A 27,500-nucleotide genomic window follows, 5' to 3' on the forward strand; every position below is an offset into this window, starting at 1 on the left:
AATAATCTATTAGTGTTGAAAAGGGCGTTAAACCCATACCATTTTACCTTTCCCTAGCGGTTTCTGTCCAGCCCCACCACAGCCAACTAGTTTCGCGAATAGTCGGCCTTCAAAACCTGGTCAAAGCGGTGACTTGCTACGAAAGTCTACCTCCAACCCGTTTCCTGACTAAATATGTACTTTCAATCAATGCAAAGGAATCGTTATGACATTTCAATTTTGATGGAAATGCGATAGAAAATGAATTAAAACATTAATTAATGAAGTTTCCAGGTTTTAAACCATCTGTTGTCAAATCTTGAAAGTGATCTTTAAGTCAGACCCTGTGCATAGCGTCCTATGGTCTATATCTCTCATATTTTTCTGTGATCATACGTGATCGTTATGAACAGGTGAGACTGTATTTTAATACACGGTTTTTGCACAGAATAACACTGACGAGACGGCAGCGTAATCCAGTATACTAAGTTTTTATTTCAAATAGACAGGTTCTAATGAGGTCACGGAAAGCTCAAGGACACTTCTTTTCTCATAAGGGAAACTACTGTGGCACGACTGGCTTACCTTTTCTGCTAGAATCGTGCCCTTGATAGTAAAATTACTACTGTAGATAATGACTATTGTGGGGATCTTATGATTATTACGCACTATGAGGCACGATTTATTTTCGGACAGTCTGGAGTTCATCACGTCTGGTAAAGGACGAAAAGAAAAAGAATATCTTTGTTTTATTTGACTTGTCCTCCTTTTGTTTCTATTTATATCTTTTCTGGTGTTGATGTTGTTTGATGTCGTTTTTTGTTGTGGTGTTACTGTTGCTATTCTTTTTTATTATGAATGTTACTGTTGAAGTTGTTGGGTTGGGTTTTTTTCGTGTTGTTTTTGCTGTTATTATTGCTCTTTGTTATTATTTTGTTGTTGTGGTTGTTGTTGATGTTGTTGTTGTTGTTGATGATGATGATGATGATGATGATGATGATGATGATGATGATGATGATGTTGATGATGCTAATATTAACACTCTAGTGATTGTTCTTGTCGTTCTTGATATTTTGTTGTAGTTGTTGACTTTCCTGTTGCTGCTGTTATTGGTGTTGATATGGATGTTGTTCGCTGTTCTTGTAATTAAACTTTTTTTATACCACCTGGTGGATCTCGGCCTCACTCTCTTCCCCCTCCCCTATGGATTATATTTAAGGCTTTCTCTTGTCATACTTTGGGGCTTGCTTTCCCTAAGTGTGTGTCCGATCCACTGCCATCTTCTTGTCTTGATCTCACGGTCAGCTGGTTGCTGTTAGGTTTCAATCCATATTACTACGGTACATTTTTTAAGGTGTGCCACCAGTGGAGTTTCATGAACTTGCTCAGGCAACCAGTGATGAAGGACTGTAGTTCGTTTATCATCCACTTTGATGGTTTCAGTGTATCCTATTAATAAAACAATACTGCTTTAAACATTTATATAGAAAATTCTGCACTGTCGTTGTCTAGATGGCGTCTAGACGTCCACAATGCTAGACTGGACTCTCCACATAGAGACATAGTAAAACCCCTTCCCTCCACATACTAATGGGAGGATTTTCAGGAAATTAGGGTAGGTCAACTCCATGTAATTTTCTCGGTAACCCTGCGTATATCGCGTTCAAATTTTTTACTTAGCTAAAAAAGTGAAAAGTCAGTCGGATGCCGCAGAAAATTATTATGTGATTACATAATCAAGTCCCCCATCTGAATATAACGAGCTAAATAGACAAAAAGAAAAAAAAGAAGCATTTCTGAGCCTAAAACAATGGACAATACCAATACATACACGTTACAAGCTGTAAAAGCACATAGTTCTATGTGGGTTGATGTCCTTTTGTGTCCCTTGAAGCAAAAGGGGTGAGAATGGCAGCGATATACCTCTTACCTCGATCAAATAAACCTTTTACACCTTACTCCAACACCTTATCACTCCACCATACCCAACTCATCCCCCACCCTTCCCATTCCCTTTATCCTTTCGTCTCTCTTATCCCTCCGCCCCCCTTACATTCCCGTATCCCTCCATTCTAAGACTAAGGCTGGCATTCCATAAGCCCGAAAAACCGATGCAAACTTCGGGTGCAAAATTTGCGTACGAAATTCGGGTGCAATGAAAAAAGAGCCCTTCTTCCATATACCCAAAATTTATATCAGCCATTTCTGACTGAAATAATGGCACCGGTTCTGTCAAAGCAAGCACTCTACGTTGAAAACGAGAGAATTTTGCTTTTAGCACTCCTGTTCCTACGAAAGTAGAAATGTGGCGAAAAGATAAAACAACGATTTTGGGTGAATAGTATTTAGCAGTTAAAGCAGCAGCATCGAGTTTACAACATCCTTGTCAAAGAGCTTGACCTTGATGGGGATCTCTTTAACAAGAAATACATGCGACTTACAAGGGAGCACTTTGCATCCGGAACGTAGACTTCTCACTCTCTCTCTCTTTCTCTCTCTCTCGCTCTCTCTCTCTCTCTCTCTCTCTCTCTTTCTCTGTTCTCAGACGAGTAAACTATTGTAAACGCCAACACTTGTTTTGATCAGAACATTCTGATGTTTTAATTTCAACAAACGTAAAACATAGTACGATGCAAAACAATACAAAACAAAACATGGAATGTGACAATCAATCCAACATCTGTGAAATATGCATAGCATTAGTAATGATGTCAGAGGTAGGCCTACTCGGGAAGGCCATGGTTGTTAGAGAGTATGGGGCGATGTCCAGGGTAGGGGGCTGCGTTTTATTTGAAGTCGTATCGTCCGCGACCGATGGCTGGGTAGCTGGAATTGGTGAATGGAAAGACGGGGAGGGGGGGATTGGCATTTTGAGAAACTCTGGATTTTCGGCATTGAATAGAAGGGTGCAAATCTCATACATGTATTTGAGAAAACTTTGTATTTGAGGAGACATTTTTGTAATTTGGAAGCAAATTAATGTCTGTGCAGAATGATTCATGGTCATCTTTATCAGGCATATCTTGTCTTGCTGCTGCATGCTTTATTTAATTTCGTCTCTATTTCTACGATGATCATCAATCAGGCCTAAAATCGCCTGGTCCAGACTTGATGATGGTCCCTCCTTCCTAGACTTTGCTTTCTTGTGTCGTTTCATTTTTTAGCTTCGGTCCTATCACTGACGGCGCTGGCTGATGTGGCTGCGGCACAGACAGCAATCTTAAGTTATAATTAATGTATGTAAGACGTTATATTCAAGAGCATTTAAAGAGGGGGGGGGGCAATGAAATGTTAATTTTGTTATTACATGATTTAAACCATAAATGATAGCATATATTATATACTATAAAGACTCCCACAAGTTTCCCACAAACTTTCATGCTGCTTCGTTCCCAGGAAGTAGATTTGGCGGGAAATGAACCCCGCCCACTTCATGAAGAATTCGGGTGTCGAATAAAAACGTTTCACTCCCTCGTGCGAAACCAAATCTTCGCATGCGAATGTCGGATTCGGCCATGCGAAATTCCGTTATATGGATTCACACAAGAACAAAAAGGTTGGTGCGAAAAAAAAAATAGTTCTTACGCGAAATTGGCATCGGATTTTCGGGCATATGGAATGTCAGCTTGACTCCCCCCTTTGTCAACAGCTGGCAGTACCGAAGCCTACAATATAATTTCTTTGGTTGTGGTACTAACACTGCTGTACCCTCTGAGAGCACTATAAAGTTGGTAGTCGCAGGGATTCAAATTTCAATTTAGAATATATAATATTACCGTATATTAAAAATTAACCGATTTGTTAATGTTATGGGTTTTGTTCATATGCATACGCCATGTCAAATCCCAGGAACTTAATTCCAATAAACTACTTACGGCCTTTGTTGATAAAAAGACAATCTTCATATTAATATGTCAGCACCTGGCCATCTTTCACACACTGGTCTTGTTCTGCCTTATTCTACTTATCTTTTTTAATATAAAAAAGAAGGCAATTCGTTTTTCTTCATCTTATCCTCTAAGTTCGAGAGGCAGAAAGAACAAGTTTTGGTTGTTTTTAAAAATTTTAAACACTCTGATATTGTGGGGTCGATAGTGACTTCAAACAAAAACGTAACCTTCAGTAAATTGTTATGTCTAATAAACTGGGATTTATGAAACGCATGAACGCACTTTATTCTTTGATCCGTTCCATAACTCTATTTTCGGGCCTGGCAGTGAAGTTTCACTCGTTTGGAGCCGTGTGTTTGCAGGCAACCATCTTGAATCTTGGAAACCCGCAAGGGGGGCAATTCTCTACAGAAACAATTAATGTCTATCTTGGGTTGTTTTCCTTAGACCGTAGGGATAGCTATTACATCTCCACATTTTCCAAAGTTAAAGAAATTCTAAGTAATTAAACTAACGAACATAAACAAACTAACAGTTGGAATAATAAGCAGGCAGTCACTCAAAAAGAAAGCATAGATCTAATCATAATGACTTGATGTGTAAAATCCTAAATAGTATACGTGTATGTACTGTAGTCGGTCTCAGAATGACTAGAATTTGAAAAATGACAAAAAATACAGAAGGTATTGTGAAGTGACTAAAATTGTTCTATGTTAGTTATTCCAAAACCGGCTACATGCAAAAATATAAAACTCCCAACTAAGCGAACCGGAACAGCTGATGCGCAAGGGGGTGCTATCACAATTCTTCTTCGGGAGAAACGAAAGAGAGCTTCATAACAAAGATGGCAGCGACGTCTGAACCAATGCGCGGACTTCCGAGGACACTGTTTTGGCCGGGTGAACAATCTTGTCATGTACAATCTTTGACCACAATCATTACTCTATGATAACCATTATTCGATATCTCTTTGTGTCATGTTCGATACCTCGTTAGAATCATTATTGGATATTTCTGTTACACTAAATATTTGAAACCTCCCTTGTCTAATCAGTATTCAATAACTCCATAACCCCACTACTATTCGAGTTTCTCTAGCTCAGCGATTATTCGATTCTGCTTACATCTAGTCATTATTCGAGACCCTTTTCTGGATAATGTAATCTTACTATGCTCTGAATACTTCTCCACCGGCTCAGAATTTTCAGTCAATATTCGATACTTCCCTTAACCAATCAATATTTGTTGCGTCTATTGTCCTGTCATATTTCGATACTTTTTAACGTGACATTATTTGATTGCTTTGTGGTCAGATCATTTTCATGACATCTAATCAAATTCATCGTATTATTATGTGAACCGCAATTTCTTTTTATGAGTTTGAATGAGGTAAAGTGAAGTGGATTGAGATCCCTTTACCTTTCGTACACATCTACAAAATAACGCCATTTTGTTTATATAGTCAATGTGCTAACATTTAAATTATACTGTTGGTTTTGCTTAGACTAAATTCACATAAATTATTTGTTGTTTCTAAATAAAATTTAAAAAATGTTTCCAAAGGCATACGAAGAATCGGAACATTTTCCCTATTTCGAAAAAACTTTTTGCTTGTTGTTTAAAATATATATTTAATCGGCTTTTCTGTTGTTCTGTTCATTGTTGTATAGTAATTACTTTTTAGGTCATTGTCTCTCTTACAAAACAATTACTTATAAAGGGTTGCTGTTGATGAAATACTTAATTTAATCTACTTCATGAATGAGGAGTCCTCTGGTATTGTGACTGGGTGTTCTTCCTTCAAAATCAGCTATGCTTTGTCCCGTAAGTCATCCCACATTTCAGTTGAGAGGCGATACAGTAATGTGAAAAAATGTGTAGGCTTAACGATCGGTTAATCTAACTCGTGAAGTATATACCAAAACAAGAACGCCCATACCTCTAGCTCAACTTGGTCGATGATGTTTCTTTTGTTGTTGCTGTTGTTGTTGTTGTTGTTGTTATTGTTGTTGTTATTTTTGTTATTAGGTTTGTTTTGTTTTTTCTTTTGCTGTCGTTTGTTTTTGGTTTGTTGTTTTTTTCTGCTTTTTCTATTTTTTATTTCTTTTGGCAAGTGTTAACTGCGCTCGCAACTGCACAATGTCATAAGCGGTTAGATCTTACCTACCCTAAGATCAGGGGTGTGGCTGAAAGACAGCAGTAAAAAGGGGCCAATGAGTAGCAGTAGAAAGGCTGCAAAAACAGTTAGGGGCCTGGAGGAGGTGGCGAAGGGGGTCGGGGCGGGGCAGAAAGCGGAGAAGAAGGCAAACGACAGAACATGGTTAGATGTGGAAAGGAGGTGAAAGGAGACAAATTATTTAGAGACGAAAATTTTCCGTCGCTGCCAGGTTTCGAAACCGGGACCTATTGAATGAAAGGTGAACATCAAACCCCCAGACCACGAGAGCACCCGATGGTGGTAGTTTTGCTACCTAAAAAGAGAGAAAGAGAGAGACAAACACACACACACACACACACACACACACACACACACACACACACACACACACACACACACATACACACTCAAACACACACACACACAGAGGGTGGGGGGGCTCTCGTGGCCTAAAGGTTAAGATGTTGGCCTCTCAGTCAAATGTCCCGGGTTCGAATCCGGGTAGCGACCAAACAATTTTCTTCTCTAAAATTGTCTCCTTTCACCTCCTTTCCTGCTCTCTTGCAATATTCTGTCGTCTGCTTTCGTCTCCACTCTCTGCCTCCTCCTGCTCGCCTCCTTTGCCTCCTCCTCTGGGCTCCTGACTCTTTCTGCAGCCTTTCTACTGCTACTCCTTGGCTCGTTCTTACTGCTGTCTTTCAGCCACTCCCCTGATCTTAATAATAATAATAGATAGCATTTGTATAGCGCATATCCCCGCTCAACAGCAGGCTCTATGCGCTTTACACTATATTATTACCCCCAGCAGACCATAGAACACTCCGAAACATTCTCAGCTTCCCGGGAAGCATACAGTGCAAGCAGCTGATTAAGCGCCTAAACACTAACAAACTGACAAGATCTTTCGCTGTCTATAGCCGGGTACCCATTCCCACCTTGGTGAAGTGAGGAAAATTCGTGTAAAGTGCCTTTCCCAAGGACACAACGTCGGGTCCCTGGCGGGATTCGAACCCATGACCTTACGGTTGCGAGTCCGAGAGCCTAACCACTAGGCCACCGACGCCATCTTCTGGTAGGAATGATCTACACCTTGCCTTCTCAGACAGGGCGAAAAACCTCGGAGGGCCCGTGTGCAAGTTGCGCATGTTAAAGATCCCTTGGTGGTCTAAAATCGATAAGAGTAGACTTGGGCCGCCACCCAGGCAAAATTCAAAATTGTCTCCCTACTGAAAATGTCTAACGTGTCCCACGCGCTCATACGACCTTATGCAGTTGCGAGCACCGTAAAACACTATTCAAAAAAACTTTTTAAAAACCCAACACAACCCCCCCCCCCCCCACACACACACACACATACACATCGAAAGAGAGAGAGAGAGAGAGAGAGAGAGAGAGAGAGAGAGAGAGAGAGAGAGAGAGAGAGACAAAGACAGACAGAAAGACAAACACACAAACACACACATACAGAAAGAAAGAGAGAGAGAGAGGGGGGGGGCAGACAGAGACAGAGAGGGGGGGGTCACAAACAGAGAGAGAGAGAGGGGGGGGGGCAGACAGAGAGAGAGAGAGGGGGGGGGGAGGGCAGAAAGAGAGAGAGAGAGAGAGAGAGAGAGAGAGAGAGAGAGAGACAGAGACAGAGACAGAGACAGAGAGAGAGTGGGGGTGGACAGAGAGAGAAAGATAGAGAAAGACAGCAGGAGAGACGGAGAGTTCACACGTAATAATAAATAGAATACTTGGATAAAGGCTCCAGGTTCCATAAATTTTGTAAAGTATTCTCTCAAAAGCCATTTCCTCAGTCATTTCCCTTCATTCCCAACTGTTGCTCCACGAGTCTTATTAACCGATCTTTTGGCCTAAAAGTTTTTGTTTTTTTTAATAACACAATTTCACCTCGCAACTAAAATGTTTAAGACTTGAAAGAGACAAAACACAATTTATTTTGAAGGTAGAACACTCAGTCACAATACTAGAGGGGTGCTCTTTTATAAAGTAGGTGACAGCAACCCGAAATAAGGGCTTGAATAAGGGAAACGATAACCTTAAAAAGTCTTGTCAAACAACAGTAAACAGAAGAACAGAAAAGCCGCTTTAATAAGTGAAAGACAAAACTAGCAAAACTTTTTAATGAAATATTGGAAATGTTTCAAACCTTAGTAAGCCTTTAGAAAGCACACTTTTCGAAATGAAAAAAAATGACAGATTTCGCTTTCCCAGAGCTATTCTTTTCAATTTGTTTTCCAAGAGCTATCCCTTTATATCCTTTTCATATTGCTTTCCCAGAGCTATCCCTTTATATCCTTTTCATTTAGTTTTCCCCGAGCAATCATTTTCATTTTGCTTTCCCGGAGCTATCCTTTTCGTTTTGCTTACCTCGAGCTATCCCTGAGATATCCTTTTCATTTTGTTTTCCCAAAGCTATACTTTTCATTTCGCTTTCACAGAACCACCCTTCTCATTTTGTTTTTCCATAGCTATTTTTTTTCATATTGCTTTCTTACAGCTATCCTTTTCATATTTCTTACTGCTTTCTAAGAGCTATCCTTTTCATTTTGTTTTCCCAGATCTATACCTTTCATTTTGCGTTCCCCAAGCTATCCTTTTCATTTTGCTTCCCCCAAGTTATCCTTTTCATTTTGCTTTCACAGAGCTACCCATTTCATTTTGCTTTCCCCAAGCTATCGTTTTCACTTTGCTTTCCTAGAGCTATATTTTTCATTTTGCTTTCCCATTCCCAGAGCTATCCAGTTCACATTGCTTTCCCATAGCTATTTTTTTATTTTTTTATTTTTTTATTTTTTTATTATTTCTATCCTTTTCATTTTGCTTTCATCGTGCTATTCTTTTCATTTTGCTTTGCCCGAGCCATCTTTTTCATTCTTTCTTCGAAGAGTTGTCCTTTTCCTTTTCCTTTCCATGAGCTATTCTTTTCATTTTGCTTTCCCGGAGCTATCCCTTTTCCCCCAGCTATCCTTTTCATTTTCTTATCCACAAACTATACTTTTCATTTGTCAGCGAGATAAAAACAGCAAAATTGAGAGCATGAATTCCAAGCAGCTGCATTGTGCATAATTATTTCTCGATATAATAAAGTGGAGAGCACTGTTTGGTAAAAACAAAGGTCTCCGCGAGAAAAGCTCACTGTCGCTGTCTTATTCCTCGGATGTGTACGCTAGACCGTTGTCGTGGCGGGCTGTATTTTCGGTACGGGGCTATAAATAGCTAAGAGGTCACATGAACCCGAGGCGGGAAAAAATGCATGAATTTTAAAGGAAAATAATATAATAATATGTAGCATTGTTCATATGCTGTTAGACCACGTGGTTTGTGCGTAGACTTTGCTATTTTGAGGCGCTGATTACGAATGTGACATCACATTTTTATTTCGAGCTCAAAATTATTATTTTTTTTTAGCTCCGGCGAGGCCTTTGGCTTATGAGTCACCACCCGGCCCGACTAAAATGGAGCAAGAGGCTTTTCAACCGACACGTCTTTTGTCGTATGTGTCGTGTCGTGTCGTGTCTGTTGACACAGCCAAACAGAATGTTCACTGATTTCTTAGGAAATAAATGGTGCTCCATTTCAACCACTGACTTTCCGAGAGACGGACGGAAATGGGTCGGTTGGTGTCTTTTGCAATGGACACGAGCCCTTAGGCTGAAAAATATACTCCCACGCACAACTGAAGCGCGCCACGAAAAAAGTTGTGTCATTCTCTCTATTTCCTATCGGTGATTTCACTGACACGACTAGACGTGAGGAGTCGTGAGGACTCAAAAAGACGTGCACGCGTGCAGCACTTCTTTTTCGCGTGCAGACAGGCTCGCCCTGCTTGGTCTATCGGACTGTTCCGGAACGCCTTGGAGATAAAATTTAAAAAAAGGGGGGGGGGGGCGACAACTGAGCTGTATTCGCCTGCTCAGCGCCATATTTTTAGACAGCCGGACGGACTCGCTCTGACCTATGGGATCACCACTTCCGACGTAGCTGCTCGTCTGTTTCGAGGCGCGTTTGAGTTGTACGTGGCAATATATTTTCAGCCTTAAGCAAAAGCCAACGCTGTTGGTGCGTCCATGGAAAGGTCTAAGCACAGACTCATCATTGTGCAATATATATTGGGAGTGTAGGGAGAACGTCAAACTGTCAATACTTTTGACGTTAAAAAGTTTGACCAAAAGTTTGTGCGTGTATGGGGTACTTTAGAACTGCTCCATAAGTCTATTCTCGGGCCTGGCAGTGAAGTTGTTTAGGACATTTCTATAGTCCTATTTTTACTACTGTAATGTTTTTTACAGTAAAAATACTACAACAAATTATGGGGTGTTTCAGATATTATTGGTACTGTGAAGCATAGTTTCTTACTCCTGACCCCCCCCCCCTTTTTTTTCTCTTTTTCTGTCGTTCGCCTTGATGGTACTTTTCTACTAAGCGGCGAGAGGGATCGTATTTTGAAGCCTCATCTAAACATTTTCCAAGAAAGGTTGCTTTAGAGCATAATTTTGCCGAAGTTCTACTGTCGTCTTTGGTGCAACCTTAAGTCGCTTCACGGTTGCACGCCGAAGACAAAAAGTGTGATTTCAGTTAGTATTGGGAGGGTTTTTGGGTGTTGTTTTGGTCAAATATTTCTGTCTGTCTGCTGAGACGTTGTATCCCTTTCAGACCGGGTTGATACCCCTTAATGGTCTTAAATTAATAGTCTGAATTGTGTCAACAGGGTCTACGATTACATTTATATATGACTGTCCTCTAGGAAAATGGACATTAAACACGAGGCTCTGTTCGAGCCGATCACGAGCCGTAGACAAAGATTGTCTTAAACATTAAGCGGCGGGAAAAGAAATAGAATTGTTCAAAACGATGCTGAAATGAAAAAAAGAAAGAAAACTTTGTTGTCACCCAAAATCATTCAGAAACATGGCGGACAAGTAAAAATGAAATTCGTAAAAAAGAAAGCAAAACTGAAAGGCTGACTGCAACTTTAGTTGTTTTTATTTTTTCTCTGAGTAAATAAGACATTCGTGTGGAACCGCGTATTCATGTGTACGGATGTGGGTTTTTGTATTGGTGTGGTGTATTGGTCTGTGTGTGTGTGTGTGTGTGTGTGTGTGTGTGTGTGTGTGTGTGTGTGTGTGTGTGTGTGTGTGTAGTTTGGTGCTTGTTAGTGTCAATGTGGGTGTTTGTGTGTGTCTGTCTGTGTATTTTGCTTTTGTGCGAGCTTGCTCAAGCACATATTGATGACATTCTTCCCAAGCCGAGGTCTGGGTGAGGCTTTAATGTAGATGACAATGGCACATGTTGTCATGGTGACATTTGGCGTGGTCCTTGCCGCACAGGGTCACACACTCGTCGTCAGAGGTACAGTTGGCGCTGTGGGCTGAGGACAAGCCAAGAGAAGGAGGTCACGTTTATGAATATTTCATTTACGTTCTATTCATATGTTTTGATTCCAGTATGAAATTATGTCGATGGCGGTGCAAAAACACTGATGATTAAAAACAATAAATATTTGTATGGGTGGTTGGTGGATGCTCTGGTGTGATTTGTTCCTTTTTTCTATAAAACATCTGTCGTCCTTATTATTTCTCCCTTTTTTGTGTTTGTCATTCTCTTGTACCACCTCTAATCGTCGGCACTTAAATGACCTTATTGTCTTGCTGATATGAAACAAAACAAAACATTCTTATAAATATATATGTATATATATATATATATATATATATATGTTTGGATAGGCAAGGAATGATTATGAATTAGACTTAAACGTAATATGAAATGGTAACAACTCCCAATTTACTGATACTTACCACGAACATGAAAGTGGGACTCTTGGTGACCTGTAAACATAGAGAGATTAACGTTTGAAACCTTCTTCACTAAAACACATTGTAACATAAAACAACAAGAAGAAGAAAAGCTGCGACTCAAAAAAGACCAGAAACGACAGGAAGAGAAAGAGCAGGCAGGCAGTGTGGAAGAAACAAGACCAAGAGGATAATTGGATACCTCGTCACCCCTCTCTGTCAATCTCCTTACGTTCTCTCTCTCTCTCTCTCTCTCTCTCTCTCTCTCTCTCTCTCTCTCTCTTTCTCTGTTCCTTCTCCCCCTATCTATCTATCTATCTATCTATCTATCTATCTATCTATCTATCTATCTATCTATCCACGCTCTCTTGCTCTGACTCTCCTCTCTCCCCATTTTTCTCCCTTCATTCTCTCCTTTCTTACTCATTCTCTCTTTGTTTATCCCTCCTCTCTCTCTCTCTCATCCCCCCTCTCTCTCTCTCTCTCTCTTTCTCTCTCTCTTCTCTCTGTTTCTCTTCCTCAATGAAAACCAATGGACAACTGTCCTACCGGCAGATTCCCCAGAACGTGTGTTCTCATCATGTCAAGACAGTTAAAAGTCCGACCAAAATCTCGCACCTATGGCGGTACATGCCAAACTAAGCGATTTCGTCATTTTGGAGGGCGGTGGGAACCATCAGAGTTGTGATAGGTATCAAAATTTGGTAGCTTTCGTCCCATCCAAGAAGTATAATCCGGCTGACCTCAGCTCAATCAGATGAATCGAACGGGAAGTCTGCACTCAATGTAACATTTTCTAAAAGATCGACATAATTTCGGTCAACTGTTAAAATGTACCAAACCCAGAAAGTAAAATGTCACAGGAGTAAGAAAAACAGTTTTATTCTTTTAATAATACTAATAATAGATAGCATTTGTATAGCGCATATCCCCGCTCAACAGCAGGCTCTATGCGCTTTACACTATATTATTACCCCAGCAGACCATAGAACACTTCGAAAAATTCTCAGCTTCCCGGGTACAAATGTACCTTCATAAAAATTGTATATTTGCTATGCTTTTAAAAAATAACAGTATTTGAATTTGGACTACATGCTTATTGAACACATACAGCAGATTAAGAATGTGTAATTTAAAGAAAGTAATAATTAACTATTTTGTGGCAAAGAACATTTTAACAACAGTTCGAGAATAAGTACCGTGTGGGGCGTCACAATCACACTGTCCGTTCTGACAGACTCCATGATGGCTGTTACCACATACAGGAGGGTGACAGTCATGGTCAGCTTTGCACGAGGTCGCTCTCTTGCCTACAGCGGCGTCTAAATTAAAGAAAAAAATGTTGTTAAGTTATCAGTAATATAAAATGGCAGTATCTCCTAATCTATAGGCGTTGACAGACGAGATGTTCCGGGTTGTGGTTCCCGAGTACTGGTGACTGACTGGATCTTGTGCAATTGGCACAAGGAGACATTGTTTAGTGAGTACAGACGAGATGTAAAAAACAGAGCGGTAATTTCTGCAAGGTCTGGTGATACGCTGTAGACAATGGGAGAGGTCACACGAGTGACAGGCGTTATTTTCAGTCCTGGCGTCATAGCAGAGGTGTATAGCCCATATTCCGCTACTTCGCGACACACCGGCGTGTTGGTGAAGCACACAGTTGAAGGGAACAGGACACAAGATGTATTTACTGCCGGCGCTTTTCTACAGTAGGTGTGTGTTTTTTTCGCTTATCATTCAAAACGACAATATTTCCATCATGAGTAAAGCCACCCTGACTCTCCGATCGTCCATGTTGAACTGAGCAGTAGCGTTAAATGTCAACCCCCGCGAGGCTGTTACACAAAAGTAAGCGGCACATTCTGAGCACAATTTACTATGCGACATTAACTCGTCTGTCAAGTCCCTTACTGATACACACCACGAAAGTGGAAATGTGGCTGGGGGAGAATATTTAATTGAAGAAGATCATTGTTTTAAATATTATTTCATTAAAACACATTACAACATAGAGTAAGACGAAGAAGAGCAGTGATTTCAGACAGAAGGGAAAGGACATAAACTGCCAGATGTAGCGAAATAGGCGCCGATGGCAGCTTGGCAACTTACCGTGGTTGTTGTGGTTGTTATGGTTCTCGTGGTTGTTGTGGTTTTCATGGTGGTTGTTGCCGTCGTTGCATTCACAAACTTTGGTGTGGCTGTTGCATGAGGCGACGTGTGCGTCGTGGCACGGTGTTGGGTGACAGTCGTGGCTGGTGCTACAAGAAGTCTGGCTGTACACAACGGCCACGCCTACAGGACACCAGGAATTCTCATATAGTTATTTGTAAATACAAATATCATAATAAACAATATCATGTTGAAAACCACCACCTATATAAAGCAAGAGATATGTCTATACAGTTTCATAAAAATAAAAAAACAATCTAAAGATAAATACCAATTCTATCCTGAAAACTACTATACTCACAAAATAAACGGGAGTATTTTGTAATTAACATACAAATCAACATAATGATGATAGACAATTTGCAGAAAAATGAAAAAGATATTTTCCCTGGAAAATGACTTATTTCTCCAGCGTTCAGCTATAAACTTTTCCAGTCTAACAATGGGCTCGTCTAGACACAGTACAGAATTTTCAATACAAATGTTTAAAGCAGTTTTATTGTATAGATCGGATACATTGAAACTATGAAAGTGAATGGTAAAAAATAATCTACAGTCATCCATCAATGGTTGCCTGAGCAAGTTCATGAAAATCCACTGGTGGTACACCATCAAAACTGTACCGTAGTATTATGGATTGAAACCTAACAGCAACCAGCTGAACGTGAGATCAAGACAAGAAGATGGCAGTGGATCAGGCACACGTTTAGGGAATCCCGCCCACAATATGATAGCCTTGTGATAAGAGAAAGCCTCAGATAGAATCTATAAGGGAGGAGGAAGAGAGTGAGGCCGAGATCCACCAGCTGGGAGCGAGAACTGGTGAGGCACAGCTGCTGGCTGGAAGTAAAGTAGATCGAGCAGAAATAAATGTTGTTGGGTGAGAAACCTTCCTTGTTGGCTATACTCAATGTATGGCTCTTTTCATCTATGCAGACGGTCAAGTTAGCTTAAGATGGTCTCTATTCAATGTTGATTTCATGCAGGTTCTTTCATGGCTAATTCTTCCTGTGTTTGAAGGGCAGATTTTGTCACAGTACTTGCATGTCAGTGACGTGGATCGAAGCTCTGTACTTCCGCTGTTTTCCTTTCGCCGTTGGCGCTTCTCAGCCTGATTGTTTCCAAGACTGCTCTCTAGCTTTTATAGTTCTTTCCTTTATCATTTTTCTCCATGCTTTCTTGTCCTTGGCTATTTCTTCCCAGATTCTAACATCTACTCCAAGCTTAGATAAGTTGTTTTTGCAGGTGTCTTTGTACCTCAATTTTGGTCTTCCTCTTGGTCTCTTTCTCTGGGCAAGTTCTCCATAGCAAGGTTGTTTCGGAATCAGGCTGTCGTCCATTCTCTTGACATGTCCCAGCTATCTCAATCTTTTTAAATACAGGATACTTGTCATGCTCTGGAGATTTGCCCGTGCAAACAATTCAACATTTGTAACCTTGTCACGCCACGAAATGCCTAAGATCTTGCTGCAGTATCTGAGAGGGAAAATGTCGAGGCGCTTTTCTTGCCTGCTGTACAAGGTCCATGTTTCAGATCCATAAAGGAGTGTGCTGAGGACACATCTTTTCACAATACAAAGGTAAAAAAAGGCACTTGAGGATGAAACGTTTTGCACTCTTCACTATATTATGCAGATCACAAGATAATAGATTGCTCTAAAAGAGCAATCGACGTCAAACAGCCACAAAAATTATTTTTTTTTAAATCAAGTAACAAGAACAACAAGAAAAGAACACTTACAGAGAGCAAAAGCTAAGGCGACAAACTTGTACATGGCTGCAGATTTCCCAATTTCTCGGCGATGTCCTAAGAAGTCAGTTGGTTGTCTATTGTTGGTATAAAATGAGGAATCAAAATTGTACTCTTTTATACCCTTTCCGTCACGATTGTGTTCGCAATTTTTGCATTAATCCACAAACAAACAAAAATGAGAGAAGAACGAGTAGCCTTGACAAAAAAAAAAAGAATTTTATCTACAGGGAAGCCTCACAAAAATGTATTGTTATCAACATTTTTAAACTCACGATTCCAGTACAAAAACGTCCAGTTCAGGAAATAGGCCTCCCGAGTCAAGAGAAAAAAAAACCATCGACGAAAGAAGCAACACTTCTTAAAATTCCAAATAGCAGGAGAAGAAAAAGACAAAAACGAAGAAGAAAGCGGATGAGGATAATAGAAAGAGTATTTATAAAGTTAAATTACAACAACAACAACCACAACAACAGCAACAACAACAACAGCAACAACGACAGCAGCAACAAAAACAACATCAACATCAAGAACGGTCAGCAGCAGCAGCAGCAGCAGCAGCAGCAGCAGCAGCAGCAGCAGCAGCAGCAGCAGCAGCAGCAGCAGCAGCAGCGGCGGCAACAACAATAACAACAACAGCAAAACACCAAGACCGGAAAAACAATAACCATAGCGATTACATCATCATAAAAACAACTGCAACAACAACAACAGAAACAACAACAGCAGCAACAGCAAGAGCAACAAAAACAACAACAACAAATCATAAAAAGCAACAATAACAATAACAACACCAAGAAAAAACAACATCAACACAAAAATAAAAGCAACATAATAAACAATATCAACACCAGCAAGTACAGAAGTAAACACAAAACTGGGACAAGTCCATTTTTTAAAAAAAATTCAAGAAACAACATTCCATTCCTTTTAGTAGAATTTCAGGATTTCAAACATTAAAAAAGAATCACTGTTTTTAAAATATAAGGCAGCGTTACGTAGTCTTTTCACCAGACTTGATAAGCTTCAGACTGTCCGAAAACAAATCATGTGCTTCATCATGCGTGATTATCATGGGACCCCCCAAAAAGCCATGATCTGCGACAGTATTTTTACTATCAAGGACACCATTGTGGACGTATAGATAAGAAAGTTGTTCCGCAGTAGTTTCCCTTGTGAGAAAAGATGTGTCCTTGAACTTTCCCTGACCTCATCTGAACATGTATTCTGTGGAGTCCCCCTAAAGTGAACACACTTTATTTTAACAATCCCAATTGAAAAGTTACTTTTTTAAGATTTTTTAAAAAGCAAATAGTGGATAAAATGAACCGGTTTCATGGGGAAATCGTATAAAGTGAACGCCCAAAATGAGTGCATACGAAGAACGGACCGACCGTGTCACTGTCGCCATGTTTTGGAAATAAAATTCTTTGCCTTGGGCTTCGGCAGACAATCCCAGCTCGGCGTTGGCGACGGCAATCTCAATCAGAAAGAAATAGCTAGCTCTAGTCTAGACTCGCCCTCTGTGTTGTCCCCCCCCCCCCACCCTACCTCCACCCTAGACCCACCACTACTCGTTGCTACTGTTTCTAGGCCTCCATCCTACCAAAATGGTTACACTGAACCTCGGATAAAGTGAACACTTTCTTCAGGTCCCAAAGAGTTCACTTCAAGCGGACTCCCCTGAAGTTAAAATATTATTATATCCTTGATTTCGCTGCTCTGGCGTCAGTGTTACTCTGTGCCATAGACGTGTATCATAATAAAGCTGCACCGGCCAATAACGGTCATTCAAGATCACAGAAAAACGTGACTGTTATAGACAGTAGGAGGCTATGTACAAGCTCTGATTTACAATTATCTAATAGACTTGGCATAGTCAACAGATGGTTAAAAAAACTTAAATGTTGATATTATTTTTCTATTTCATTTGCAACACAACTGTGTATATGCCATAAGAGTTGTTTGTTTTTGTTTGTTGTTGTTGTTGTTGTTTTTACTTTGATACTCAGCCTGGGGACGATTGGGGGAAAACTTTGGTCACACATGTCTTTGAGTACGTTTTGAAGGCCGGCATGTGGTGGGGATGGACAGAAACCTCTAGGGGAAGGTTAAAATGATATCGGTTTAACTCCTGCCTCTCAGGACCAACACGAGCTGAGTGGGATTCAATATCCCAGCAACCAGTGTCTATATATATATAGTAGTACTGTAGTGGTCAGGCGCTTTGCCATCGTACATAGAGACCTAATTCCATTAATTTGTGGGTTGGGGGGGGGGGGGAGAGAGAGAATTACAAACATTATCTCGGTTTTTGTTGTTGCTGTTGTTGTTTTTGTTACTGTTGTTGTTGTTGCTGTTGTTGTTGCTGTTGTTGTTGTTGTTGTTGTTGTTGTTGTTGCTTGGACATTGTATCCCTCTCCGCCCAGGTTGACCCTAACAGATAGTATCGAAACCGCCTCCAAAATGACCTAAATTGTGTCAATAGGGACATAAAACTCCTACTCCTGTGGTTAACATCTTTAAAAAATTTGATAAACCCCAGCAGACCGAGATGCTCGTTTAAAAAAATAATTCCCACAAGAAAATCAAAATCGCGTCCTCAGAGTGTAACGGCAAATAGCCTAACAACAGCGCAGTACAGATGCTGGTCAGTTCATCTCTACAGTCGTCTAGCATGATCTGTTGAAGTTTCTAGACATACAGGATTGCTCCGGGGACTTTTTACTACAAACGTACAACTAAATAAGAATCACGTTGTCTGATTTTCTCCCTTAATCAGTAGTGCAGGAACTTTATCCAGGTAAGTAAGCCAAAATTTTCTGCCACATTGCACTGCAACTGCTGTCTGGGACGACACAAACATATAACATAATATACTAAAGACATAACATAGCCTCCAAAAATGTTGTGAGACTTTCCGAAAGGCTCAGTTGTTTTAGATACTCTTCTATATTTTAGCTGTAGAAATAGTCCACAGATTCTCGAAGTTTTCCACGAACTGTTATAAAGTGTTTCCTCGGAATTGATCCTTTTAACTTTTATAATAAAGGTGGGGGGGGGGGGCATCAAAATACGTAACTATTAAAAAATTACAGTGCAACTGATGTTGACATACTATATTACAAATTGATGATGATGATGATGATGATGATGATGATGATGATGATGATGATGATGATGATGCTGATGATGATGATGATGATGATGATGATGATAAAGAGGAAGAGGAGGAGGGAGTTGAGGAAGGGGAAGAGGAGAAGGAGGAAAATGATAATCATATTGATAATGATAGTAATAAAAAGAAGGAAAAGAAGAAGCTTCTATAACTATAACACTACCAACACGATACCCAAAATGGCACTACCGCCACCATCACAAACAAAAAACCCACCAAAAACGACAACAAACAACAACAACAACAACGACAACAACAACAACAACAACAACAACAACAACAACAACAACAACAACAACAACATCAACAGCAACAATGAAATAAAAGAGTAGCAAAACATTATCATATAATCAACAAGAACAAGGAGAGAGACAACTGGATACAAAGAACAACAGCTGTCAAACTGAAAACATTTGACAAGCTTTGACAGCGAGATAAGAACAGCAAAAAATGAGAGCAGAAACATCAGGCAGCTGCATTGTGCATAATCATTTCTCGACATAAAGTAATCGTGACACTCGCTTTCTACTTCGAGATTTGTCACGTGACATGATAAGAAACGTGCCATATTTATCTCGTGATGTCCTGATAGACTTGTTTGACCCCTGCATGTTGGAAATAGATCGCTCCGAGAGAATATGTCAGCAGTGATACTGACGTCAGAGCATAATCAACCCAGGTTCAGACGAAGACACGGAAAGTTCAAAGAACGGGCTCAATAAACACTTTCACCGGGACGTCCGAGACTGTCTCGGGCTCTCTGGTTAGACTAAAAGTAGAAGCAAATTCTTGTGTTACATTTTTCCCCTTATCCCTCCATTTCAAAACTGACTCCCCCGTTGCGCACAGTTAGTAGTACTCAGATATAACTTCATTGGCTATGATACTACCACTGCTGTACCCTCAAAGGGCACTATAAAATATGCAGCCGCAGGGACTCGAATTTCAATTCATATTATAATGTTACATTAGAAATTAACAAATTTGTTTATTTAAAGGGTTTGTTCATTTAAATACGCCATGTCAAATCCCAGGAGCTTAATTCCAATAGACTATACTTTGTGGCATAATAATAGGCACTTGTTGATGAAAGACAATCATCGCAATAATACGTCATCATCTGGTCATCTTTTCACATACTTGTCATATTTCTTCAGATCTACTCGTTTTGTTTTGTTTTAATATATAAAGGTAGGTAATTCGTTTTTCTTCATTTTATCCACCAATGTCCAGTGGCGGAGAGAATTTTTTTTTATTTAAAAAGAAAGATGTTGAGATTGTGACGTGGGGGGCAGTGTTTTATAAAAACAAAGGTCTCCGCGAGATCAGCTCACTGTCTCTAACATTGTGAAGTCAATGTGTTGACGGTTGACAGGGAACAACGACGAAACCAAACCATTTACTTCAAACAAAAAAGTAGCCTTCAATGGATGTTTATGTTTAATAGACTGGTATTTATGAAACGCAGGAATGTGCTTTTTATTCTTACGCGGCCAATACACGCATACATTTGTTGTCCAAATTTTTAGCTGATATTGATGTCTTAAAAGTATTAATGTCAAAATTTTGAGTATATTAAACAAAATTGATATTGTTGGCGCAAACCTTCAAATTATTTGTGCGTGTGTGGTACCCTATCGATATTTTTCGCCAAGTTCTTTTTGTTCATTGCCGCGCAATACAAAATATTAACATAGCGTCTAAAGAGATGACAAAACCTTTTCTTGGGCTGTCTATGTATATCGGAGTTTACCCGCGCTTTGGAAAGTGAAAGCAATCATTACTCCGATAGAATTCGTTTTAATGATGCATATCAGACTCTTTTAGACAGATATCGCGAGTGGTATAAGGAAGGGAAGAAAGATGAGCTGAAGAAGAGGATCAACTCATAACAGACGAATTTTGGAAAGGGCCTGAAAAGGGACAGCGACTCCCTACGCTGCAGAAACTACTTTTTTTTCTCAACTTTCGTTTCTGTTACGTGTTTCTACGCCTGAAGACTAAAGCAAAAGCCAACGCTGTTGATGCGTCCATGGCGAGGTCTAAGCACAGACTGATCACTGTGCGATGTAATATAATTATTATCTTGCCCAAGTCCTACTGACGCCTTTGGTGTAACGTTTAGGCACTTCATGGTTGCATGCCGAAGACAAAAGTTTGATCTCAATATAGGGGGGTCTTTTTTGTTAAGAATTTCTGTCTGTCTGCTGGGAGATTGTATCCCTTTCTGACAGGGTTGATCTCCCGTAATGGTCATAAGTTAAAAATCTTAATTGTGTCGATAGGGTCTACGATTACATAATTTGTATCTGACTCTTTCCTGTTGAAAGATGGACATTAAACAAGAGGCTCTGTTCGAGCCGATCACGAGCCGTATTCAAAGATTGTATTAAATATTTGAAACTAGAAAAGAAATAGAATTGTTCAAAACAATACTGAGATGGGACAAAAAAGAAAGTGTCACCCAAAAGCATTCAAAAGCATGGTGGGCAAGTAAAAATAAAATTCGGAAAATAGAAAGCAAAACTGAAAGGCTGACGGCACTTGTAATTGTTTTTATTTATATCTCTGAGTATATAAGGCATTCGTGTGGGGGCGTGCATTCATGTATACGAGTGAATGTTTTTTCCGTTTGACAAAAGGTGTGTGTGTGTGTGTGTGTGTGTGTGTGTGTGTGTGTGTGTGTGTGTGTGTGTGTGTGTGTGTGTGTGTGTGTGTGTGTGTGTGTGTGTGTGTGTTGGTACTGCTAAATGTCAGTGTGTGTGTTTGTGTGTATTTGTCTGTCTGTATGTTTGTCAATATATTTTGCTATTGTGCAAGCATGCTCAAGCACAGGCCAGTCACTTCCTTGTCAAGCCGAAGTCTGGGTGAAGCTTTAATGTATGTCACAATGGCACATGTTGTCATGGTGACATTTGGCGTGGTCCTTGCCACAGAGGGTCACACACTCGTCGTCAGAGGTACAGTTGGCGCTGTGGGCTGAGGAAAGAGGAGAGTGAGGCATCACATTTATGAACAATTCTTTTACGTTCTATACAGATGTTTCATTTCCAATCAGACCTTTCACTTCAAGCGATTGAAGGGTGCCGCTACGTACGTACGCCATACTACGAAATGTCAATATATGTGTTTCTGACTGCCAATGTCAGTTTTTACCATTTTTACATAAAGGGTTTCGCATTGATAAAGGCTACTTACTATTTAACTAAATGATGAAATCAAATGGATCTTTCACAGAATTCCGACACCTACGTAAATGAGGAGGAGGTAGGATTTCGGATGTAGTTTGCTAGTGCTATATTTATTATTGCAAAACTTTAATTAAATCCAAAAAAATATCATTCAAAATCACAGGTAGTTTTTCTGTAAACAAACGAGAGTTACCTACATTTATAGGGTATCAGTAAATCTCATTAATAAGATCCAGTAGGAAGGGACAACTACAGTTTGTAGGACACTTGACTCACCCTAAAAGATTTGATCATCATGCTCTCAATTGAAAAAGAGAAAGTAAACAAGGTTAGGGTGGACCCAGACAAATTATTTGGACAACCTGAACAGATGGATGACTGGGAAATGCAAAGACAATATAGTATTTTGAGAGCATGTGAAAGGAGAAAGGAATAGACCATAATCACCGTTGTCTTTTTAAAATCTGACATTGATGATACAACCCTATGGAGTTCAGAAGCAATACAACAATGTAACTACTCGTATGTTGCATTGTGGTTTTACTCGTGTGTGTGTGTGTGTGTGTGTGTGTGTGTGTGTGTGTATGTGTGTGTGTGTGTGTGTGTGTGTGTGTGTGTGTGGATGGATGTGAGTGTTTGTTAGGATGCGCGCCCGTGTGTGTGTGTGTGTGTGTGTGTGTGTGTGTGTGTGTGTGTGTGTGTGTGTGTGTGTGTGTGGTGTATGTGTGTGTGTGTGTGTGTGTGTGTGTATACCTGCGTCTTTTGAGTAGCTGATGGGCGCCTCGCGTCGCACGCAGAAGATCTGGGTTCGATTACCGTGTGTGGAGAATTTTAAAGTTTTTCTCTCTTTCTTCAGTGACTTTGTGTCCCTTTCAGCATGGGTTGAGGTCGGAGCCCGCTTCCTACATGATTTAAACCGTGTCCATTGGGAAGTAAATAACGCTTACATTATACTTCTTATATAATCTTAAAGTGTGTGTGGCAGGAGGGAGTAGGCAGATTACACATTTTCAGTAATACGAAATTATATTAACTCCCGATATCATCAATACTCACCACGAATATGAAAGTGAGACTGTTGGTGACCTGTAAAACAAGGAAGATTAATTTTGTAAATCCCCTGCACTAAAATGCATTGCAACATGAGGTAATAAGGAGAACAGCAAATATTTAAGACAGACCTGAAAGGGAAAGAAGAGAGTTAGCAGGCCGACAGTAAATGGAAGAAAAAAGACCACCCAAGTACCTGATCTCCCATTTGTTATTCTCCTCTCTTTTTCTATCACTTTCTCTCTCTCTCTCTCTCTCTCTCTCTCTCTCTCTCTCTCTCTCTCTCTCTCTCTCTCTCTCTCTCTCTCTCTCTCTGTCTCTCTTTCTGTCTGTCTGTCTGTCTGTCTGTCTGTCTGTATGTCTGTCTGTCTGTCTGTCTGTCTGTCTGTCTGTATCTCTCTCTCTCTCTCTCTCTCTCTCTCTCTCTCTCTCTCTCTCTCTCTCTCTATTTCTCTCACTCTCGCTCTCGCTCTCGCTCTTTATATATATGGGGGCTCTCATGGCCTAGAGGTTATTCGCCTCTCATTCAAAGGTCCCGGGTTCGAATCCGGGTAGCGACCGAAAATGTTTCTTCTCTAAAATTGTCTCCTTTCACCTCCCTCCCTGCTCTCTAAAAGTGTTCTGTCGTTTGCTTTCGTCTCTATTTTCTGCCCTATCCCCCCCCCACCTCCTTTGCCCCCTCCTCTGGGCTCCCGACTCTTTCTGCAGCCTTTCTACTGCTACTCCTTGGCTCCTTCTTACTGCTCTCTTTCAGCCACACCCCTGATCTTCTGGTAAGAAAGATCTACACCTAGCCTTCTCGGACAAGGCCGAAAAATCTCGGAGGTCCCGTGTGCAAGTTGCTCACGTTAAAGATCCCTTGGTGGTCTAAACTCGAGAAGAGTAGGTTTCGGCCGTCACCCCGGCAAAATTCGAAATTTATTACCCACTGAAAAATGTTTAGTGTGTCTCGCGCGCTCATAATGACCTCATGCAGTTGTGAGCGCCGTAAAACACTTACAATAACACACACAATAACAACAACAAAACATAATATGTATATATATATGATATATGTAAAATTATCTTCCCTCTCTTGCTCTTCCTGCATCTCTTCTCTCTCTCTTAATTTATTTCCTCTCTTTCTCTCTTCTCTCTCTCTCTCTCTCTCTCTCTCTCTCTCTCTCTCTCTCTCTCTCTCTCTCTCCATAAAATCTAAACACCAGATTGCATCTAAATAGATCCAGAGAAGCGTCTGAAGTGACGCTTTTCTTGTCCCGACAAGAAAAAATCAAAAGTGCATCAAGCAACTGCTCCCTAAATTGTTGCATAGCAATCTGGCCGATTTGGTTATTTGGGATAGCAGTGGGAACCATCGGAACAGGTATCAAATGTGTTAGTTTTCGTCTAGATCTCTCAAATTTGGCTGGCACGACTCAAACGAATTTGATAGGCAGTGTGAATTGGGTACAGCGGAAATTTTTATAACTTAATTTCGGAAGCTGTTAAAATGTTCTAGGCCCAGAAAGCAAAGTGTTACAAAAGTAAGGAAAAAAGTATCATCCTTTAAGGACTGGTGGGGCACCTGAGGTCTATTTTGGCTATTACAAGGCCTAGAGTGCCCATATTTGCTGTGGGACATCGTGTGCTATTGGTGATTTTAAATCAGTAGTTCAAAAAGTACATTGTGAATTGGTTGCTATGGAAACGGCGGCCATATTGGATTTTGTATACCTTTTTCTATCCCATTTTATTCCTTTATTTATGAACCGATTTACTTCTAATTTCGCATGCCAACAGTAAATATGTAGTTCTTAAATTTGGCTTGTTGAAATTTTGATATATGCTTTAGTTTTTATTTTATGACATTTACAATTGGTATGTTGCAAAAAAAGTGAATAAAATGGAAAATTCATGCTTACTAAGCCCATAAATCAAAAACTACCCCATTAATCAAAAATTCAACAAGCCAAAATTTAGAACTAGGTGTTGTTGATATCCTGTAAAGTTACATTGAAATTGAACCATAAACAGAGCAGAAAAATGGGATAATGCGTGAAAAAATAGAATTGTGAGAAAACAGCCGATTCAGGTAAGAAAAGGCTAGAAAACATGTGCTTTCGAAGAAAAACCTGACATCAAAACACAACTTTAGAGTGCAGCAAGGCTTACATACGTTTCTGGATATTGTTCAGGAAATGTCCAGGTACTATAATATGTAATAACCCCAATTTGCAAAATTTGACCACCAGAAAACACGATTTCTAGGTGCCCCACCAGCCCTTAATGATTGTACCTTTATAAAAATTGTGTCATATTTCCTGCTTTTTCAAAACTTTTAGTACTTAAATAAATTTCGACAAAATATTTATTGAGCCCCCACGACGGATATCACAGATTAAGAATCTGCAATACATTTTTTAAAGGATAAATACCGTGAGCAGCGTCACAATCACACTGTCCGTTCTGACAGACTCCATGATGGCTGTTACCACATACAGGTGGGTGACAGTCGTGGTCAGCGCTGCACGAGGTCGCTCTCTTGCCTACGGCGGGTTCTAAATTTAAAAAATGAAAACGAGATTCTTGTCGAATGATCTGTAATGGGAAATTGCATTAAATACCAACATGACTGATACACAACATAGACATAGAACTGAGGCTGGTCGTCAACTGTAAACACAGGAAGATTAATGGTGTAAATCTTCTTCATTAATACCCATTATTACTAATTATATACTGGAAAGATCATTCGCTGTCTTTGGCCCGGTACTCATTCTCACTTCTGTAAAATGCCTTTCCCAAGGACACAACGTCGTGCATGTGGCTCGAACCTCCGAACCCGTACCCTCACGATTACGAGTCTGGTAGCCTAACCATTAAACTACCGACGTCACAATAGGCCATGTGTATTTCTCGTACCGAAAATAAACAGCCAAAGGAGGATAATTTAGTACCTTCTCTCTAGATGACACAACCTGGGCGATTTTAGTCCTTTTTGAGAGCTATGGGGACGATCCGGGTAGTGACAGGAATTGAGTGTGTCGATGGTGGCGTATAACTACAGTTGTATAGAACGTATAGTAAATAATAATAATAATAATAATAATATTAATAATAATAATAATAATAATAATAATAATAATAATAATAATAATAATAAATAGCATTTAAACTGCACATTTCCATTTTCTAAAAAATGCTCAATGCGCATTACAACGAAAAAGACGTCACATCTTAAAAATTAATCTACATGCGTGTACGTAAAACAAAGTATTATACATATAATATGAATGTATATGTATAAAAATGTATATGAGAAAAACAGCCTCGCAATGAGGTTGGCAATGTGTTCACTAAAAATATACAATTAATATGGTATGGAAACTACATAATAAGCTAATAGATGCAGCTTTACGAAACAGGCGCTGAGTACCACTTAGCAACTTACCGTGATTGTTATGGTTGTTGTGATTGTTGTGGTGGTCGTTGTTGTTGTGGTTGTCTTGGTGGTTGTTGCCGCCGTCGCATTCACACTGTTTGGTGTCGCTGTTGCACGAGGCGACGTGTGCGTCGTGGCACGGCGAGGGGTGACAGTCCTGATCGGTGCTACAAGATGTCTGGCTGTACACAATGGCCACGCCTACGGGTGAAATAAAATGGTGAAATGGTATAGGTTTAACGTCCCTATCACGCCTAAAGGACACCGGAAATTCCCATAGTTATTCATAAATACACACATGAAAAATGTAAGCAAAACTATTTTTTTGCAAACTGCCATCAATATAAAACAATTGAAAATACCCACACTGTTATACACAGTATAGATTCAAAATTAAACAATAATAATTATGCTGATAACTTTCACATCTACAGTTTTGACTAACTCATGCCAGACCCACTTGGAAAGCAACAGTCACAGTGAGTGAGAAGACTCTGCCTGAATTTATCTCACTGACCATAACAGAAGCCACAGAACATCGCTCGTAAATCGTTGGTATCTACACTTCAGATGTATTGGTCATCGTAAGACACTACGCTACTTCAGAATTACAAACTTCTATCTGTACAATACCCAGTTTTGAGAAATTTGACGGCAACGATTTTTAGTTACATATTATATTAGGGTGTTTTTTTTCGAATGATATTCTTTGAATATATTGATAACGTCTCCGAATAAACTTACGAATTTGACAGAATAGACAGAAAGTTTGGTTTCTGACCTCATGACTTTATTGACTCAAAATGGCCTAAAATTTCAGATAGAAGTTTGTTATTCAAAGGTAGAGACTAGAAGACGAACCATTCTAGGTGAGCAGAATGGAAAGTCTCGACTATGTCTGTGGAATATA

The 27,500-nt window shown here is 39.9% G+C and overlaps 2 protein-coding genes across 2 annotated transcripts in view; both read right to left on the bottom strand.

Annotated features, from left to right (window-relative positions):
* Window positions 1–11,231: 11,231 nt before the first annotated feature.
* On the bottom strand, window positions 11,232–15,848 carry LOC101863423 (transcriptional repressor NF-X1 homolog). The gene is made up of 5 exons (XM_005095304.3): window positions 15,742–15,848; window positions 13,941–14,123; window positions 13,028–13,150; window positions 11,832–11,861; window positions 11,232–11,401 (listed from the first exon to the last, which is right to left on the bottom strand). Exons 1-5 carry the CDS (start codon window positions 15,773–15,775, stop codon window positions 11,298–11,300), a joined length of 474 nt encoding a protein of 157 aa, XP_005095361.1. The 5' UTR covers window positions 15,776–15,848; the 3' UTR covers window positions 11,232–11,297.
* A 5,620-nt stretch (window positions 15,849–21,468) lies between these two features.
* LOC101863660 (transcriptional repressor NF-X1 homolog) overlaps window positions 21,469–27,500 on the bottom strand; it is a 6,241-nt gene continuing 209 nt past the window's right edge. Inside the window, exons 2-5 of the mRNA XM_005095305.3 lie at window positions 26,600–26,791; window positions 25,584–25,706; window positions 23,176–23,205; window positions 21,469–21,907 (exon numbers count right to left, since the gene is read on the bottom strand). Coding sequence (XP_005095362.1) covers window positions 21,804–21,907; window positions 23,176–23,205; window positions 25,584–25,706; window positions 26,600–26,791 — 449 coding nt within the window. The 3' untranslated portion in view covers window positions 21,469–21,803. The remainder of the gene's footprint in view (window positions 21,908–23,175; window positions 23,206–25,583; window positions 25,707–26,599; window positions 26,792–27,500) is intronic.

This window comes from Aplysia californica, unplaced genomic scaffold, assembly GCF_000002075.1.
Source record: "Aplysia californica isolate F4 #8 unplaced genomic scaffold, AplCal3.0 scaffold00100, whole genome shotgun sequence".
Classification (NCBI taxonomy): domain Eukaryota; kingdom Metazoa; phylum Mollusca; class Gastropoda; order Aplysiida; family Aplysiidae; genus Aplysia; species Aplysia californica.